The 18,321-nt window shown below is 37.9% G+C and overlaps 1 protein-coding gene across 1 annotated transcript in view; it reads right to left on the bottom strand.

The window, feature by feature from the left end:
* The window catches only part of LOC116862779 (UPF0577 protein KIAA1324-like), a gene marked incomplete at its 5' end in the record, with an annotated part of 61,902 nt that extends 44,549 nt beyond the window's left edge, over positions 1-17,353 (bottom strand). The window contains 5 exons of the mRNA XM_032850173.1: positions 3,451-3,579; positions 5,336-5,516; positions 15,457-15,545; positions 16,173-16,325; positions 17,248-17,353. Coding sequence (XP_032706064.1) covers positions 3,451-3,579; positions 5,336-5,516; positions 15,457-15,545; positions 16,173-16,325; positions 17,248-17,353 — 658 coding nt within the window. The remainder of the gene's footprint in view (positions 1-3,450; positions 3,580-5,335; positions 5,517-15,456; positions 15,546-16,172; positions 16,326-17,247) is intronic.
* Between the last annotated feature and the right edge of the window lie 968 nt (positions 17,354-18,321).

Raw genomic sequence — 18,321 nt, 5'->3', positions numbered from 1 at the left:
TTTATCTTTTCCAATAAACTGAAATGGAAAATCTTAGTCCTCAGATAACCAACAGAAACTAGAAATTTCAAATTACTTAAAGAAGAAGATTTGGGGTCCAGAGTTCTTTCTTATAGTTTGCTGTATTGCTGGTCCCTAATTTACAACTACTATTCTGCATTCATTCACTTACTCACTCGAGAGGCCTTCATGGACTGCCAAGAGCCATGAGAAGCACTAGGGTTAGGAAGACAAGGCTGGGTCTCCCCTCTCTGAGGGTCAGTAGCATCTAAGAAGAAACCTATGCTAACAATTGACAAGAGAATGGGGAGACAGAGCTGCACGTAGAAGGTGATGGGAGGTCTGTCCTCTGCATAGAAATAATCAACATACCATAGGCTGAAATGGCCACATTAAATGAGGAAAGGAGAAATATCTCCCATGTACCATTATTTATTTGTTTTCAGAAATCATATTATAAATTATAAAATTTTGAAACCACAGAAAAATTTTAAGATGAAGACTACACTTACTTTTAACTCCATCACCCAGAATAAAACCACTGCTTATATTTTGAGTAGTTTCCTTTCATTACCTTGGGATGCATAGGTTTTTACATCTTTGAGATTGTGTTGCTGATAACATTTAGTGTCACGGTTTTATATGTTAACATTATTGCATAAGCATTTTTATGCATAAATACTTCACCAACATATTCATGACTGAATTAATAGTTTATCATGTAGATGGATATAATTAATATCCATAATTTACCAATCACACTAACGGACTTACCTCCTTTGACCACACACTCAATTTAACCATTTGGTTTGTTTTTACCTTTTAAGTGCTATAAATGATACTGTAATAATAAACTTATTTTTGGTAAAGTTTTTCTGTATTTTTTTAGAAAAGAATCTCGGTGAAAGAATTACTAGGTAAAATAGATATATTTTTAAACCAGTGTTTGGTGCTGTTATGGTGATTTGGAAAGCAATGTGAATCAAGGAGGAATATTTGTTAAATATGGCAAAACTAAACAAAAAAATATGAAGCAATTCATACTTCCCTGTAACTTCCCACTTCCAAGTGAGAGCCTCTTAACATTTCAATGTATTTCTTTTCCATCTTTTTTTAGTGCACACTTTAACATACCTTAGATTTTAACGGATACTCTATTTTCTGTTTTTTTTATTTAGCACTATCTTCTGATTTTTCTCATTAGTATTATTTTGAAAACATTTTCCCATTAAAAATCCTTACTACATCCGATTTTAATGATTTAACAATAGGTTCCATGATTACATAATTTAATTTAATCAAATCCCATTGTTGAAAATCTAGTTTATTTCCTCTTAATTAGCACTAAAGTTAACATATTTTTCCGTAATTTCTTTCTTTACACCTTTACATTGTTACCCAGGTATAAATTCCCAGAAATGGAATAAATGGGTTGAAGAAGAACATTCAAAATTCTTGAAACACTGTCAAATTGTTTTCCAGGTGACTGCCATTTTAAATGTTTGCATAATATTTCTTCTATCAGTACAGCATAACTTTCATAAACATAATCTTTTGCTGGATACTTAGACTATTTCAATTTCTGTGATTACAGATAATGCTCACTGAACATCTTCATGCATAAACAGTAACTTCTCTCCAACTATGGGTAACTTTAAGGCAAACTTGCAATATATGAAGATGTACTTCTGTGTATCTGGTCTGCAACTATGTACAATTCAGACTGAGAAGACATGAATGTCCAAGTACTCCAAGTCACACAGTCAATTTAGCCAAAGCACATCCACTTGAACCGATGACTGGGTGATCCCCTCATGACACAGGCTGTTCCTGGGCCTCTCACTTTGGTCCCCATTCTTGTCATGCTATTCCTCTCAAAGCTGAACTGTCCAGGCATAAAAATACACATCACCTTTTATCTTCATTTTTGTGTTATATTTTTCACATGACTATTTGTTATTCTAATATCACATACTAATAGTGAAGAGATGTCTATTTTTCAAATTAATAATTAAACATTTCTGAAAATTATCAAAAATGTACATTTTAGCCTCTAGGTAAGGGAGGAAGCAAGTGGCTACCATTGAGTATTATCATGAGAGTTAGACCAAGTTCTCCAAAAGATCAAGTAAAAGTTCCAGATAATCTTTACTAGTAAGTGAATAAACACACACACACACACACACACACACACACACACAAACAATCGATGCTTTCATGAGTTCTTTCAATTCCCTGGCCTTCCCAATCTTATTTTCCCTCCATAAGTCTTAACTTCTTCAACTTAGAATTCAATCATGGGATCTTTTAGGAACATAAACCCTCATGGTCAAGTAATTACTACTGTATTTTTTCTTCTTCTCCCTTAGGATAACTTCCTAGAAGTGGAAGTATTCAAGGACCTACTATTTTTTCAATCTTCGTTTTCATGTGTTCACCTCACTTCCTACATCCCAAGTATATTTATTTCAGATAGGTACTGACTTAAAACAGAAGCAATTTAAAAGAATTTTTTAAAACAACAAAATGTAATGTGGAGAAAAAGTGGGCTCATTAAAATTGCTAAGGAGATGATGAAAGTAAAAGGATGCATTTTGGTATAAAACCCTAGTATTTGTGAATAGCTACTCCTAGCATTAAGTTTAAAAATACATGTATAGGGGCTCCGGGGTGGCTCAGTGGGTTAAGCCTCTGCCTTCAGCTCAGGTCATGATCTCAGGGTCCTGGGATCGAGCCCCATATCGGGCTCTCTGCTCGGTGGGGAGCCTGCTTCCCCCACTCTCTCTCTCTGCCTGCCTCTGTGCCTACTCATGATCTCTGTCTGTAAATAAATAAATAAAATCTTTTAAAAAAAATACACGTATAGATACTGTCATTCATTCAACCAGAAAATATTGCAGAAAACTAAGTGCTAGCCTCTCTCGGGTCTTAAAATATTGGAACAAATAAAATTCAGCCACAATCTCATAAAACTCTGTCACATTTTCAAGTTTTCAATAAGTGGGGCTTACATATATTTTTTACACACAATCATAGATTTCACAGGGAAGGGGACTTAGAGTTGACCTCACCTCTCAACACAGCTCAGTCCTGAGCCAGACTCAATGCTGGCAGAAATGCTGTCATCCTGTTCTTCGAAATGGCAAGTGACATGGATTTCATTACATCCCTTGGTGAGCTACTCTAAATACATTTATAACCATCAATGGTGAGCCTGAATATCTACTTCAAAGCTGACTCCAAAAAAATGCAAAATAGTTCATACTGTTACAGAGAAGTCAACTGGTTGTGACACCCCATTCACCATTTCCGTGTGAGGGCTGGAAGGCAGACAAGTAAGCCAATGGACAAGAATGAAGTTCCACATACCCACATTTGGTATGTTTTCAGAGAGCTGGGCCCAAGAGTGTCTATGACCCAATATGTCCAGGAGGCCGATTCTGAACTCACCATTCATTCCATCGCACTTTGAATTCCCAACATTAAAGCAGGAAGTTTTCATGTTGCCAGGAAGGACATTCCACCATTTATATTCAAACCCAAGCGCAGGCTCCATTCCTGCTGGACACGGCCTACATTCTATGAGAAACAGGTGAAGGAGATAATTACAGTTAAATTGCATTTGGACATCTTCCTCTTCCTCCGTTCTAAATACTACTAAACTTTAATTAGCAGAGAGGAATGCAGGAAGGAGAGATAGTAGAGCATCAATTCTCTTAAGAATTAATAACTTTTTCTAAAATAATCTGGAAAGAAAAATATTTCTGGATATAGTTTACCCATATACACTTGATTAACATGAAAAAGGAAAAGGATCAATATAAAATATTTTAAAATTATTTTTTTCCTTCATTTCTGAGAGTAACTGCTAATATCAATCACCCTGCACAAGAAGGGTAACCTGAAACTAGTTCTCTTGTATGTGCTCTTAAGATCAGTTCCCTCTACCTCATGAACAAGGAACTATTTCAGCCTTCCTATTGGTTATTAAACTTAACAGAGTACCATTTAATTATGGACTGATTACTTGAAATACAAAATATTGGCTACGTTGAAAAATGATACTGGGAGTTGAGAGTCATGTTTATCAATAAGCCTGATTTAAATTAATATGTGCAACAATGAAATGGAAGGATCCTGTCCAACCCTTTCCGAATTTATCCAACACACTTGCATTAATCATGTCCTTAGAAATGTTCACTGAGCAAACACTTCTGGACACCAGAGTACTTTATACACATTTTTACATAACCTGTTCAAAGAATATGAGCTAAATATTATTACTCACAATTTTAAGGGTGGGAAAACTGAGGTTCAAAAGATTTAAGGAACTTGGATTAATCACACTAATGGCTGCCTGTTTTATGTGGATTCAAAACCAAGTTAATCAGACTCTTAAGTCCCTCTTGTGCTATCTACCAAAGGCTCTGGGTAGTAAGCAGATAGCCTGGCTATATTCAAGAGAGATGACCACAACTGAAATACATTGTAATTTTTGTCTATCAAAATTAAAACAAACTCTGCAGTGCTTTCTATATTATTTGATAAGCACTAACATTTTCTCAACTGTACACCCTGAAAAATTAAGAGACTCTCTTCACTGCCATATGTTCAAGACAAGTAATTTTTTGCTATTACTATAGTACAAAATGTAATTTATGATTCCAAAGCTGAATTAGAAGAGGTTATAATTTATACTTGTATAAATATATCACTGGAAAAAGAGTGCTTATCCTTATCCATACCACTCACTGGAAAAAGAGTGCCTATCCTTAACACTTAATATGGTGGAATGGTTTTTTAAGATTTTATTTTAAGATTTTATTTATTTGAGATTTTATTTTATTTATTTATTTGAGATTTTATTTTAAGATTTTATTTATTTGAGAGAGAGAGGGAGAGCATGAGTGGGGGAGGGAGGAGCCAGGTTGGGCAGAGGGAGAGGGAGAAGCAGATTCCCTGCTGAGCAAGGAGCCCGATGCTGGACTCGATCCCAGGACCTTGAGATCATGACCTGAGCCAAAGGCAGATGCTTAACAAAGTGAGCCCACCCAGGCCTCCCTATGGTGGAATTTTTTTATCAACATTCAAAGGCAGAGTGAGTCATCCAGTGAAGAGGGTATTACACGTATTATACAAAATGCCTAGAAAAAACCATCCTTGTGGTATGTTAAAGAAGGCACTGCCACCTCACAATTCATTATATTTCTCAACTCTTCTTCAGTCTCTGTGAGATAAGTATGTTTTATAAATAAGTCTTATGTAAAAGCAATGAAGAACAATGTCACAATAGTCCAGCAAGATTATTTTACTAAAGGTCCAACTGGTATCCTACCCTTTGTTCCATCCGAAAATGTTCCAGGAGGGCAGGGATGGCAAGATGATGATCCATTGTTATAAAATCCAGGGTTGCAAGGGGGACAGTCCTTCTTCTCTCCAGAAGGGGGCAACCTAATAGCATCTGTGAGATCCTCCCGGCAGATTTTGGGCTCTATCCACTTGTACATAATTTGCGTCTGCAGGGGGAAAAAAAGCTTGCAGGTCATATAAGATGCTTTATTTGCTTTAACTTTTCCGTAATAAAAACATTAAACAGAAAGCCTAGGAAAAGTCAAATAGTGAAAGAACAGAAGGGCCAGGTGAAAAGAATCTAAACCATTAGTAACAGAATGAGATAAAAAGAAAAAAGCTTTGGTTGGGAGAATGGCCGTTACTTCCACATGTCCACATGTTTTTACTATGAGCTACAGGTGGGCCTTACAGCATCTATCAGCACATTCATCATCATCGAATTCCACTTCGAAGTATAGATACGGGATTATAACCCTCATTCTCACAGCCACCCACGCACTTTATTCCTTAATGACATAGGCTTCTGGGCAGACTGCCTTTTCCGTTTGGAGACCTTCAGTACTCTCTTCCTCTCCCTCACCCTCAGCACCTATCACCATGCCTAGCACAATCTGATCGCAAAAGAAAAGGTGTACGTTTTTAAAAAGACAATGTCTAGCTTCACATTTCAATCCTGCATTTCACAAATACATGTGGTTGCTCTCTGAATCTTTTCCAATAACCTGATGTTAAATCACAAGAACCATAGCTAAAGTACTTCTAATTCTGGGCCCTGTTGCAGATGCTTCTACCATCAGAATTAAGACAACCTCTACTTTAAAAGACAGAAGTCTTTTAAACCTTATCTTCTCATTCTCTCTCACACATACACACACCCCTATGTGACACAAAATACACAAGATCACTATAACTCAGCCAAATCCAGAAAGTTGCAATTATAAAATTACTCTCTTTGTGAAAACAGAAAAATTAAATGGTTTAGCCATTTCACAAACAAAATCAATATGCTCAGTAAAAATAAGAAGTTATTTTAAATGCAAAGGGAAAAACAACTTCATAACTATAGTTTTTAAAACAAGACTCCAGTTCCTTCACTAGGCGTATAATCTAATGAAAGAATGTTTTCTCCTTTAAAACAACTTGCAATAATAAGTCTAATACTGAAGATGGAGAAACAAAATTAAAGGCAGTTCTTTATAGCTATTTTCAGTTAATAGGAAATTAAATATAGCACACCCTTTAGACCACTCAATTTTATTCTCAAGTATTCTCTTATGGAAGAGCAAATTACCTTATCTGAAGAAGGATGATTAAGGAAATGGCTTAAAAGGTAGATGTCTCAACAATTATAAATAACATATTTTTCCTTTTATAACTCTCTATCTACATTCATTTTATGGCCCACATCATGATACAGTTCAACCAGTCACTGCACCCAACTGCCTCTCTACCCATCTGTAAAATGATGCCACTCCTGCTGAGGCTTCCTCAACAGCTTAAAAAAAAAAAAATTACCTAGAGCCTGTATCCATAAGGGGTTCTCAATTCCTCTGAAAAAGGGTGTACAAAATTCAGAGAATCTAAGCAAATAAAACATTATTATATCTGGGGGATTGTCTTTCTAAAAATCCAGTTTAGCAAGTAGAAAGAACAAGTTTCCGACCCACTGAAGTCACAAATTTGTTGATTTATTTTGACACAAATTAAAATCACATTGTATTAGGTGTGAGCTATTGCACTGTTGAAAATAGGCAGTTCCCGCATGGGAGTGGGGGTGGCGTTGAGGCTGAGCACACGCACTGATCCTGGGGGCACGCCTTGCGTGCCTCTCCACCACTGTGGGAAGTCGTTACTATTGTCCTCAAGTTTATAAATGAGGAAGTTGTGGCTGAGAGTTGTTGAACAACTTGCCCAAGAATTAGGCAAAACTCATAAAGAGTGACGTAACACTCAAGAAGGGTCAGTTCAGTTAGGGTAAAAAGAGTAAAATAAGGAAATATATTTTTGACAAGTCAGCTGATCACATGATTCTGAATCCAAGCACAGTAAATGTTTAAAAATTAGAAAATGTGCACCACCTTTAAATATTTAAACAGTGAGAAGCCAAATTTCAAAGCTCTAGAGTAAAAGTTGCATTTACGTGACTTCTTGCTTCACATGGAAGGTTGAGTCTATGCCTCTCTTTCTACTGGGGACAGATGCTATCAGGTGGAGCTGGCTGGGGAAAGATAATAATATAAATGATACTTAACACCAGATGGCTCATAGTGCAGGTGAAAAACCAACAATCAACTCATTCTTTGGCAAGTCGAGATAAAATAATGAAATATTTTATGAAACCAAAAAGCCCTAATATAGCAAAATCTATCAGATTGCGAGTAAGATTAGAGAAAACCTATAGTATCCGAGTATTTTATATTAAGCATGAATAAAATATATTTTAAAGAAACACATGTAGGTATCAATTCTCATGTCAAAAAAAAAATACAGGACTGAGAAGACTAAAATTTAGACAAATTTTGAGAATATATCTGTCCATGGCTGCCAGCTTTCTTCCTTGAAATGTCCCTACACATTTGTAGACTGGCTGAATTAATCAGAGTCAAATGACATGTGCTTTACAAGTCTACCAACTGCCACTCCAGCCTGCCACCTTGCACTCTATAATGTTCTGACTTGTATGTTCCCAACCAGGTGGGCTATTGCTTGCCTTCCTGCCTTTTCCAATCCTTGATCTTTTCCAGAAACGAGACACTGGGCCCTCATGATCTGTCTCTTTGACGGCCCACACCATTCTGCCAAGTTGCATCCATTGCCTCCTTCAAACTGATGCTCAACGTCCAATGCGCTCTAAGACTCTCCTCTGCTCACCCGTCTATGTATCAGCATCTACTTGAATTCCTTTTCTATGAAGGTTCTACTGTTTTCTCTTTTCCCTTGTGGTTACATCCTTGTTCCCTCTCTAAATGCATCAAAGCCCCTCTTCTTCCTCTATGTGGAAGACAGTGTGGGGATGGAACATTATCCTGGAGACTGTAGCCAGGGCCTTAGGCAAGGAAATATTCTAACATTAGATGGAGGCAAAAATATTGAAAACACTGAACAGAGGCTTTAAAAGGATACAGTGTCTAATATGACAATTCAATCTCAATAAAGCTGTTTTTAAAAATAATTTAAAGAAGACTATCATGAAATTTTAATTTCTACAAATTTGAACTCCCTAATCACTGAGAAATGCGATGGTCTTTCCCCATCATCCTAATTCAGAAACAGTTCCCAATTATATTTGACTTACTTAAACTGCGTATCAAGAAAGGCAGTTCTAAGAGCTGTATCCCTTTATACCTGACTTTTTTCTTTTTAAGATTTTATTTATTTGACACAGAGAGAGAGAGATCACAAGTAGGCAGAGAGAGAGAGAGAGAGAGAGAGAGAGAGAGAGAAGCAGGCTCCCTACTGAGCAGAGAGCCCGATGTGGGACTCGATCCCAGGACCCTGAGATCATGACCTGAGCAAAAGGCAGAGGCTTAACCCACTATACCCAGTGTGCCCCTATACCCGACTTTTTAATGTCCCCTACACCTTAACTTTGCTATGTAATTCACAAGTACTGCATAAGAGACATTGAACATTTGGAATAACTTGTAATAGTGAAGTTCATTAAAGGACAAAGAAAGTACTAGACATATTCCATCAATTTCCTAGCCTCAGGGATGACTAAGTTGTATAGTCAAATGTCCCCTCTCCAGGCTTCCTTCTAGAACATCCTGCCCTGGCAGGCACCCTTCTAGCCTTGGCTGCAAGTTTGCTCTTTGACAAAACATTCTGTTCCAGAAGTGGGCAGCTCTGCTTGTTTGAACATCATTATGCACCAATGGAATTTACCTTCTAAAATTTCACCCAAATTCTCCCTTATGGAATAATACAGAAAAGTCTGCTTCCTCTTTTCTGTGATTTCCTATCAAATGCTTCAGCTTACTACTTAGGAAGTTCTTATTAAGCACCTATTTTGTATAGAAGAAAACACTGTGGGGAATTTAAATATTAACAAGACAATTTGCTCTGAGGAGGTTCCAGTCTAATAGTGACAAGATGGGTTCACAAAGTGCTAGAATATAAAAAAAGAAAATATGTGAAGAAGACGCAAAAGCACTGGATTTGGAAGCAGACACAATTAGGGTTAGAATTCCAGTCTTAAGATTACTGGCTGTGGCTACCTATAAACTTCCAGAAATTACTTAACCTCATTAAGCCTCAGTTCTCTCGTCTAAAAACTGGGTATAATAATGTCTAAATTGCACAGCTATTGAAAAAAAGAATTAGAGGCCATGTCTGCATACACAAGCACACACACAGTGAGGGTGCACACAATTACGTAAGTGACAGATGCTTCTGCTACTGATACCGTCACTACTATTTCCATAATTATGGTCACCATCATCAGTTTGAAGAGAAATATGAAATGTCATGGATATTCACAGAGAAGAGATCAAATCTCTTTGGGACAAGTAGAACATGTAAGAAATATGATCCAAATTCTTCCATCCTGTGGTCTTTTCCCCAACCTGAAAACAAATTACCAGCAACTTCAACCATATTTCATATCAAATAGTTTAATATCCTGGTCTCTCTTCTCTAAATTCTGCCCAGTTTGTCAAAATTTTCTCAAGCCTTCTGCGAAGGACAAAACACAATTCTCTAAATATGTTTACATTCACTCACTAACTTTCTCATTCATTAATTTATTCAAAAGATGCTTCATTACCTTCTGTGTTCCGGGTACTCTATTAAGCTTACAGATTTTTTTTTTTTTTTAAGTGATTAAGAATGTGTTTCTGTCTACAGGAAGCTGAGATCCTGGTCATCTTTACAAGAACTGTATCTGCAACAGTGATCTGATACCAAAACACTAGCAAACCTATGACCACTCTGAAAATATCAGGAGAGGCGTGCCAAAAATTCTGTGGGAATTCCCAGCATCAAGACAACTTTGGCAGATCTATTCATGTTTTTTAAGAGTAGGCAAGTTCTGTGAACCAGCACAGAATCAGTCTCTTTTTACTGTGGTAACCGACACCATCTTTTCCCCTTTAGGAGCTGATTTGTGTGACACTGACAGGAATAAGGAGTTAACAGAGTCTGGCAGCCCAGCCGTAGGGCTCAGCTGGTGAATGAAGCTGTTGGACCAGAGTATCCCACACCCCTGGAAGAATGGTTGGGGGCTGGGGAGACGGGTAACAAGGCGATGGGTATTAAGGAGGGCGCGTGTTGGGATGAGCACTGGGTGTTATATGCAACTAATGAATCGATGAACACTGCATCAAAAACTAATGATGTACTATATGCTGGCTAATTGAACATAATAATAAAAATAATAATTTTTATTTGTCCACAGTCAGGGCAGGAGAGGGAATTACTTTTCTCCCTGAGATAAAAGACAGATAGATAGATAAATGTATGTATGTATGTATGTATGAATGTTACTACTTCTATGGAGTTCTTGTACCCAAAATAAGTAAAAGCTTAAGCCTTGTCTATACGTGGCAGATGCCCTGACAAAACTGCCTTATCCCTCTAACTTCCGCAAGCAGATCTAAGACAACCTTTGTGGATATGATAAACAAATGAGCAACTTGTTTTTTAGCCTTGAACCCTCTTAATTAAAGATAAGTATCCTTTGTACTCTTGGGAGGTTTTTTCCCTCTTTAAATGTCTGTTGCATTGGGGCGCCTTGGTGGCTCAGTGGGTTAAAGCCTCTGCTTTCGGCTCAGGTCATGATCTCGGGGGTCCTGGGATCGAGCCCCACATTGGGCTCTCTGCTCAGTAGGGAGCCTGCTTCTCTCTCTCTCTCTCTCTCTCTGCCTACTTGTGATCTCTCTCTGTCAAATAAATAAAATCTTTTAAAATAAATAAATAAATAAATAAATCTCTGTTGTATTGTTTTACTTGGTAAGCCAGGTTCTAAAGCTTAGATTCTCTTCAAAATGTTTTTGTCAAGTTAATGTTTTCTCTTTTCTGAATTCTTCTATATCTGACACTTTGACGAAAATAAATGTTGACTTCGCTAATTTGAGCTCAATGTGCTAGCACATTGGGGTCTCTAAATTTTACTTCTGTCATTCTCCCCAGCATTATTGCTGTACAATTTAACATACTTATTCCCAATATCCTCAAGCAAGGTGAGGATTTTTAAATCAAATATTGATTGTACTCATGTGTCCTCATATTCTTCATGGTATGACTTAGGATATGCATAATTATGTTATTGAATTTATATTCTTGTAACAAATACATGATACCAACTATACTACTAGTTAATATCAACTACATTCCTCACTGATATATCCATTTATTAAGTCAAATATTTTACATATAGTTTCTCAATTAGACATATATCCTCTTAACCATATCATTTAGTCCACAGTTCTCTATCTTAGCTGTACGGAGATCATGAGAGGCTCTATCAAATATGGTGCTAACATCAAAAGATGCCTTCTCTTGATGACTACGTGGCCATTAACGAGGTCAAAATTTTTTAAAGATTTTAAGAGCATAAATTAAAATTTAAAAGTTTAAGATTTTAAAAGCAGGGGGAACGACAGGCAGAGGGAGAAGCAGACTCCCTCGCTGAACAAGGAGCCCAATGCAGAGCTCAATCCCAGGACTGTGGCATCATGACTTCAGCTAAAGGCAGATGCTTAACTGACTGAGCCACCCAGGCTCCCCGAGGTCAAGATATTTTTAGCTCAAATGTCAAGCACTGAATCTGTGCATGTGTATGCATCCATATGAGTGTATCTCATTTTATGTAGAAAGTGGGCTCTGAACATTTTGAAAACATACTCAAAAATTTCAAGGTGACTCACCACTACAAAACCTCCCCATTCTAGCATGAGTCTGTGTCATTAGATGCAGCTAATGCCACCCCCTCGACCCCCCCACAGTCCAGTCACACTCAGACCCTACTAGCTCTTCAGCTCTACCATGCTCCTTCCCACATCAGATCATCACCATCCTGCTCCTTTCCCAGAAAAGCTCTTCTTCCACACCTTGGCCAAGAGTTCATACAGTTCTGAAGCCTTCCCAGACTGGGTCCAATCCCCATAAAACTTGAGACTTCTCTGCTGTAGCACTAATCTAGAGCTGGAAATAATTTCTTTTCTTTTGACAGACCATCTCTTCCTCTGAAATCCAGACCACTTGTTCTCAAATTGGTGAGATCCTAGAGCAGCAGAATCAGAATTACCTGGGAACTTCTGAGCAATATCAATTTTCAGGCCCTGCCCCAGATCTACTGAAACAGAAAACTGAGGACAGGAACCACCAGGGGTGTCTGCTGCAAACAAAAAATTGGCAACTACCGCTCTACCCTCCATGAAGACAGTTGCCTTCTTCTGCCTCTCCTTGGTTCTGCCCTCATCACCCAGCACTCTGTAACATAACCAGTGCTCAAGGAAGACTCACTGAATAAATGAATGAGTGAGCAGAAACACCGCAATTTTCATGATGTTAATGAAAGTCTCTCAACCAGGATTAGAAGGGTTTCCGTTACTAATTAAAATACTTCTGAAAAATGTTCCCTATAGGAGGGGAAGCAATCAAATACCTGAGCTTCAAATGAACAGAGAAACCTGTACCAGTCCTGTGGCATATACATGATTATGTTCAAAGTCTGTCAACCTCAGTAGTTGCTTCCCTTGAGGATGCTGTCCAAGCAAGGGGAAAATAACATCAAAGAGAGAATGACAGGACAAAAGGAGCCACAGTCATAGAATGACCTGAAAACATCACTAAGCCACCAGCAAATCATCAGGCTGGGCCAAGCAAGAATAAAATATCTTTTTAAAAGAGGAAACCAGAACACATGAAAAGGTTGAAACCAACAGAAATAGAAAAAAGATTAAAATTCCCATCTATAATCTACATTTCTCTACTGTATCAGTTAATTAAGCTTCTATTGTTTTTTTTTTTAACTCCTGAAGCTAGACACATCTCTCTTGAAAAAAGTCTTAAATCACTTTTTAAAGAATCACTGAGTTGATGGAGATCAAGTGCAATGTGTTCTATACTGAGAACGTGTTCAGAGTTCACCTAGACTCAATAGGAAAATGTAGTTTGTGTGTACATGTGAACACAAAATGCCTGTGGGTGCTTACGTGTACACAGGTGTGTGTGTGTGTGTGTGTGCGCGCACACGCGTGCGCCTGTGTGTGTATTCTGTACATTCTACATTTAATGCATGGTTTTACTCCCTTTAGGCCCAGGTCAACTACATTTTATCACACTACTCACTGATGTAATAAACTACTTACGGACAAAATAAAAATAGGACTTTTGAATATTTTCACCACAGCAAAGACAAGAACCATTTGTATATTAGATCTCATTGATTTAAGCTTCAGTGATGCTCAATTAGTGATTAGTATAGAGAATAAAACAAATTCAATTTGCCCTACTTATTAATAAGACAAGTTTAACTAAAAAACGTTTAGGTAAAGAACTGTAACTCATCTTAGTGGCTCTCCACATGTATTTTCTAAATGGAAATAATCCTTCCTTGGCCATTATTATAGGACCATTGAGATCTTACTTCAAAACTCCTTCTAATTTAATGACTGTTTGAGTTACTGTTCTTATTAAAAATAATACATATACTTCTAATTATTAAAATTTTCCACTAATTTAAACTGTCCTTCCTCTGAATTATTCTAAGTAGAATTATTCTGAGTAAGTAATGGCTCTCCTGCAAATACTAGAATGAGCTTGGTCTTAAGTACTCAAAAGACAATTCCTAAAAATAATTTGAGGACTAAAGATGAGATTAATAATCACACAAATATAAAAAGTACAGCTTAGAACTTAAGGATACAAAATTAAGAAAAGAAAAGCAATACTGACATGTACATATATCTCCAAACTAGGTCAAGAAATTAAATGCCATGATATAAAAGATGTAAACGCAAGGAGGGAGTGCTGCATTCCAGCTACTTTTTTAAAGATTTTATTTATTCCTTTGAGAGAAAGAGACAGAAAGGAAGAGCGTGAGCAGAGAGGGAAAGGGGGAGGGGGGAAAGAACCTGAAGCAAACTGCTCGGAGCACAGAGTCGGGCGCTGGGGCTCGATCACAACCCTGAGATCATGACCTGAGGAGAAACCCGAGTGCAGGGCTTAACCGGCTGGGCACCTCGGATGCCCTGGCAGCCACTTGAATCTCAGTTTCTCTACTGACATACACTTTACAGGCTCACTGTAAGACAGAAAATGCCACATCAACCGCAGGGTTCGTGTGTGCATTTTTCCTCTGGCAAAGTGCCATCTGTATGGTAATTACTCTGCATTTTCTAAACGCAATTACAACGTCATCGGCCATAACTGAATTTGCCTATGGCTGCATGGCTCTTACTGATCAAACCGACTGAGGAAACAAATAATTAAAGAGAAGTTTCAGGATATTTCCATCCTGTGAGTCACAGTACACATTTTAGGGCTGCGCTCCTCCTGATCCAATTATTTTTGAAAAAAAAAAAAATATATTAGGTGTCGAGGCGCCTGGGTGGCTCAGTCATTAAGCATCTGCTTTTGGCTCAGATCGTGCCTGATCCCAGGGTCCTGGGATCAAGCCCCACACCCTGCTCAGTGGGAAGCCTGCTTCTCCCTCTCCCTGTTTGTGTTCCCTCTCTCACTGTGTCTCTCTCTCTCTGTGTCAAATAAATAAATAAAATCTTTTAAAAAATTTAGTGTTAAAATAGCAGTCCTTTAGGGGCACTCGCTCTAGGACAGACACAACACCAGGACCCGCAGCCGGAGGGTGTCTTACGTTCTCAGTACAGCTTTGTGAAGTAAGACGTGATATTAGCCCCATTTTACAGATGAAAAAGCAGACTTAGAGCAAATAAAAGGCCCACAGCACTAATAAGTACTAGTGTAAAATCAAAGCAGGGCAGCAAGCTTGAGAATCTACATTCTTAGACTTCCTCCGTCCTACTTACAAACATGCATTATAAATCAACTCATTTAAGTGTCTCAGGAACCAACTGGAGGCTGCTCCAATTGGGAAGAAGGTTGGATTACCAGGGAATGCAGTGGACTGAACACAGCCTGTACCTTTCCTGCCTCATCACACGGAGTATGGATCTGGAAATAGTCTTTTGTGGTGCAGGGAGGTCGCTCCACACACTGGCTGGATCCTTCCTCTGCAACACAAAAACGCATTTCAGAAATGAATCATTTATGTTGTGACTCTCGAAAAAGGCAAAAAATCAGAACAAACAAAAAAACCCAGACAACTAAAAATTTAAAATAACCTTACACCAGATGAATTTAAGAAGAACTAGCTAGGCCTCAGGAAAATAAAAGCCTGCATTTTTATTTACCCTAGAGCAACAAATGTTCCCATAATACACAAGAAACATACCATAATTTTTTCCAATAAGACATTGATTTTTTCCATTATCACTGAACATTGTAAATTTGAAATAAATGGAAATTTTCCAAGCACATGTCTATGCCAACCAATCATGTAAAATTACACTATGATTTTTTTTTTTAGATTAATGTACATATAACCAAAGCACGGGGAGAAATAGATCCCTGTGGAGTGTGGAACAGAAAAAGTGATAAATGGAAAAGTCACGCACTAAGGGGTAAGAAGAAGTCGTATTTTCTCCATTCAATACTGATTCCCTTCAACACTTGGTTTCTGACACACTCTTCCCACCCCATTTGGTGTGTGACTTCTGGCTAAAGACACTACACTCTCAACAAACATAAATTTAGAGAGAGAAGAACAAAGAGCATAAGCTGGCAAAGCCTGGTCTTACCCGAAAACTGGGAGTGCTCATCACACTTTATGCATTCTTTGGCTCCTTTCTCAGAGTAGGTGTTTCTGGGACAGACTTGGCAGTTGAACGAACCTGGTTTGTTGCTAAATGTGCCCGGCTTGCACGGGAAGCATTCTGACGTGTATGCCACCCCTGTGTGGTAATGAAAAACAGAACATGGGAGGGAGGACCCACCAACAACACGCACATCAGCGCCTTCTTGCTGCTTCTATCAGAAGTGAGAGAAACAGTAGTAGTCAGCCAGGATCCTTTATCCCATCCACGCAACACCAAGGAAGCATTTACTGTGTGCAAAACACTGGGATAGATTAAACATCCTAAGGAGAGCAAACACTTTAACAAGAGGGTGAGATGTGACAGAGGTATACAAAATTATAAACTGAGTAGTCAAAAGACAACTCGGCTCCCTCTGACCTAGCCGACCCTGGCACAAATGGCCTTTTCCTCTGGTTTGTAATTCCAGCCTTTGCCAGCAGATGTCCCTATGACTAATGAGTTAGTGTCACAGGAACCAGTATGAACGTAGTAAAATATAAGCCATTAATAAAGGAGAATGACTGGTTTAATTAAAAGTAGCCCTAATTGAGAATGAACCTTGCCAGGGTTTATTGCCGGCTCTCCTGGGCCAGCAAATGCCTGGCTGGTTCAGAGAGGCAAAAGAGGTTCAGGAGACAGAAAGAGTTTATTTTATTTCTATTTCTGTGGCTTTTACAGTGACCTGGGCGGGCTCAATGTCTGGTACAATAGACATTTCTTGAATGAGGAATAGTGTTTTATTAACAAGGATCCTTTTATTTTATGTAGAGACACTGAAATTGTATCATGCTTTCTTTTTCACACAGATTCAATTAATTTAGTTTAAGTGTACAAAAAAAAAAAAAAAAAGCCAGTCAACTTGCCAAAATTAAAACCAGGATCTCTAGACATGTACAATGCCTAACGTATTAATTCCTGCCCCATAAACCCTGAGCCACCCAAACCAACAATTTAATAAATGTTTTAACAAGCTCCAAATTCTGATATGTGACTACTAAAAAAAATTGCTGTGCAATACCTTCAATTGTGATATTTTTTACCAAAACCGGCTTGACTGCCTTAGAACCCATAAGGATGCCAGTGGTTCTCCAGTAAAGTATGTTGGTGCCTGATTTCAACATTACCTGTAAAGAGGAACAGAAGACACTTGGGTCAGATAAACCACACTACTTCAATCATACCTCAAAGCTAATCCCTTTTATACTTTTCAAGGCGTTATCATGAAACACCATTAATTAGGAACCTACGAACTTAAGTCTACTGTTAGTTCATATATAAGCTCTGCTGTAGTCATATTTCCTTTAAAAAAAAAAAAGCTTGACAATAAAAAAATATAGCAATAAAGAAAGATAAGGAAATTCTTTAAGCCTGAACAAAAAGATAAAATGATTTTTAAACCATGTGCATGAAGTCTTGGTTTGTATTTAGAAGGAATTCATTCCAGAGAGTGAAAAGGCACTCAACCCAATCACGTATTTATGGACTGCCACTATTCATAAGTAGATCTCTGGGCTCTGAAAACAAAAAGGCAACAGAATGAGTTTGCTTCCTTCTAAAATTTTTTAATAAACTATACTGCAACAGCAAGCAGAGAAAAATAGGGCTGTTATAAAATAACATGATTTAAATGACTGCAACTGATGTTACATGTAATATTTGCTTCCTTGGCCACCAGCACATGGTTCTATTTACCTATCAAACTATGTTTCTCATAAACCTCATGCTGTTTCTGTCAAAGCCAACAAATTAATTTAAGGGCTCCTTGCTTTCTCATTTGCCACTTTTATCCTTCTGTGTAGTCTCTGGCAGGCCAAGTTCAAGCTGTATGAAATTAAAACATATCCAAGTACTACACGCTGCCAGAGACTCAGAAAATTCATGCACTAAGTACTTTCCCCTGTGTTAAGTGAAGAAAGTATATTTGTTGCCAAGGGTTACTTGTACCTTCAAAGCCCAGCTTAATAAATGCTTAGGTGAATGGGATCTTAAGTGGTTCTAGCATCACTTCCAGGCATACAGATGAAAAAAGAAAGAAAGGAAGGAAGGAAGGAAGGAAGGAAGGAAGGAAGGAAGGAAGGAAGGAAGGAAGGAA

Source organism: Lontra canadensis, unplaced genomic scaffold (genome assembly GCF_010015895.1).
Source record: "Lontra canadensis isolate GAN:19392208 unplaced genomic scaffold, GSC_riverotter_1.0 scaffold323, whole genome shotgun sequence".
In the NCBI taxonomy this organism is placed as follows: domain Eukaryota; kingdom Metazoa; phylum Chordata; class Mammalia; order Carnivora; family Mustelidae; genus Lontra; species Lontra canadensis.
Note: the sequence above shows the minus strand (reverse complement) of the source record. Positions and strands in the feature narration are given on the sequence as shown.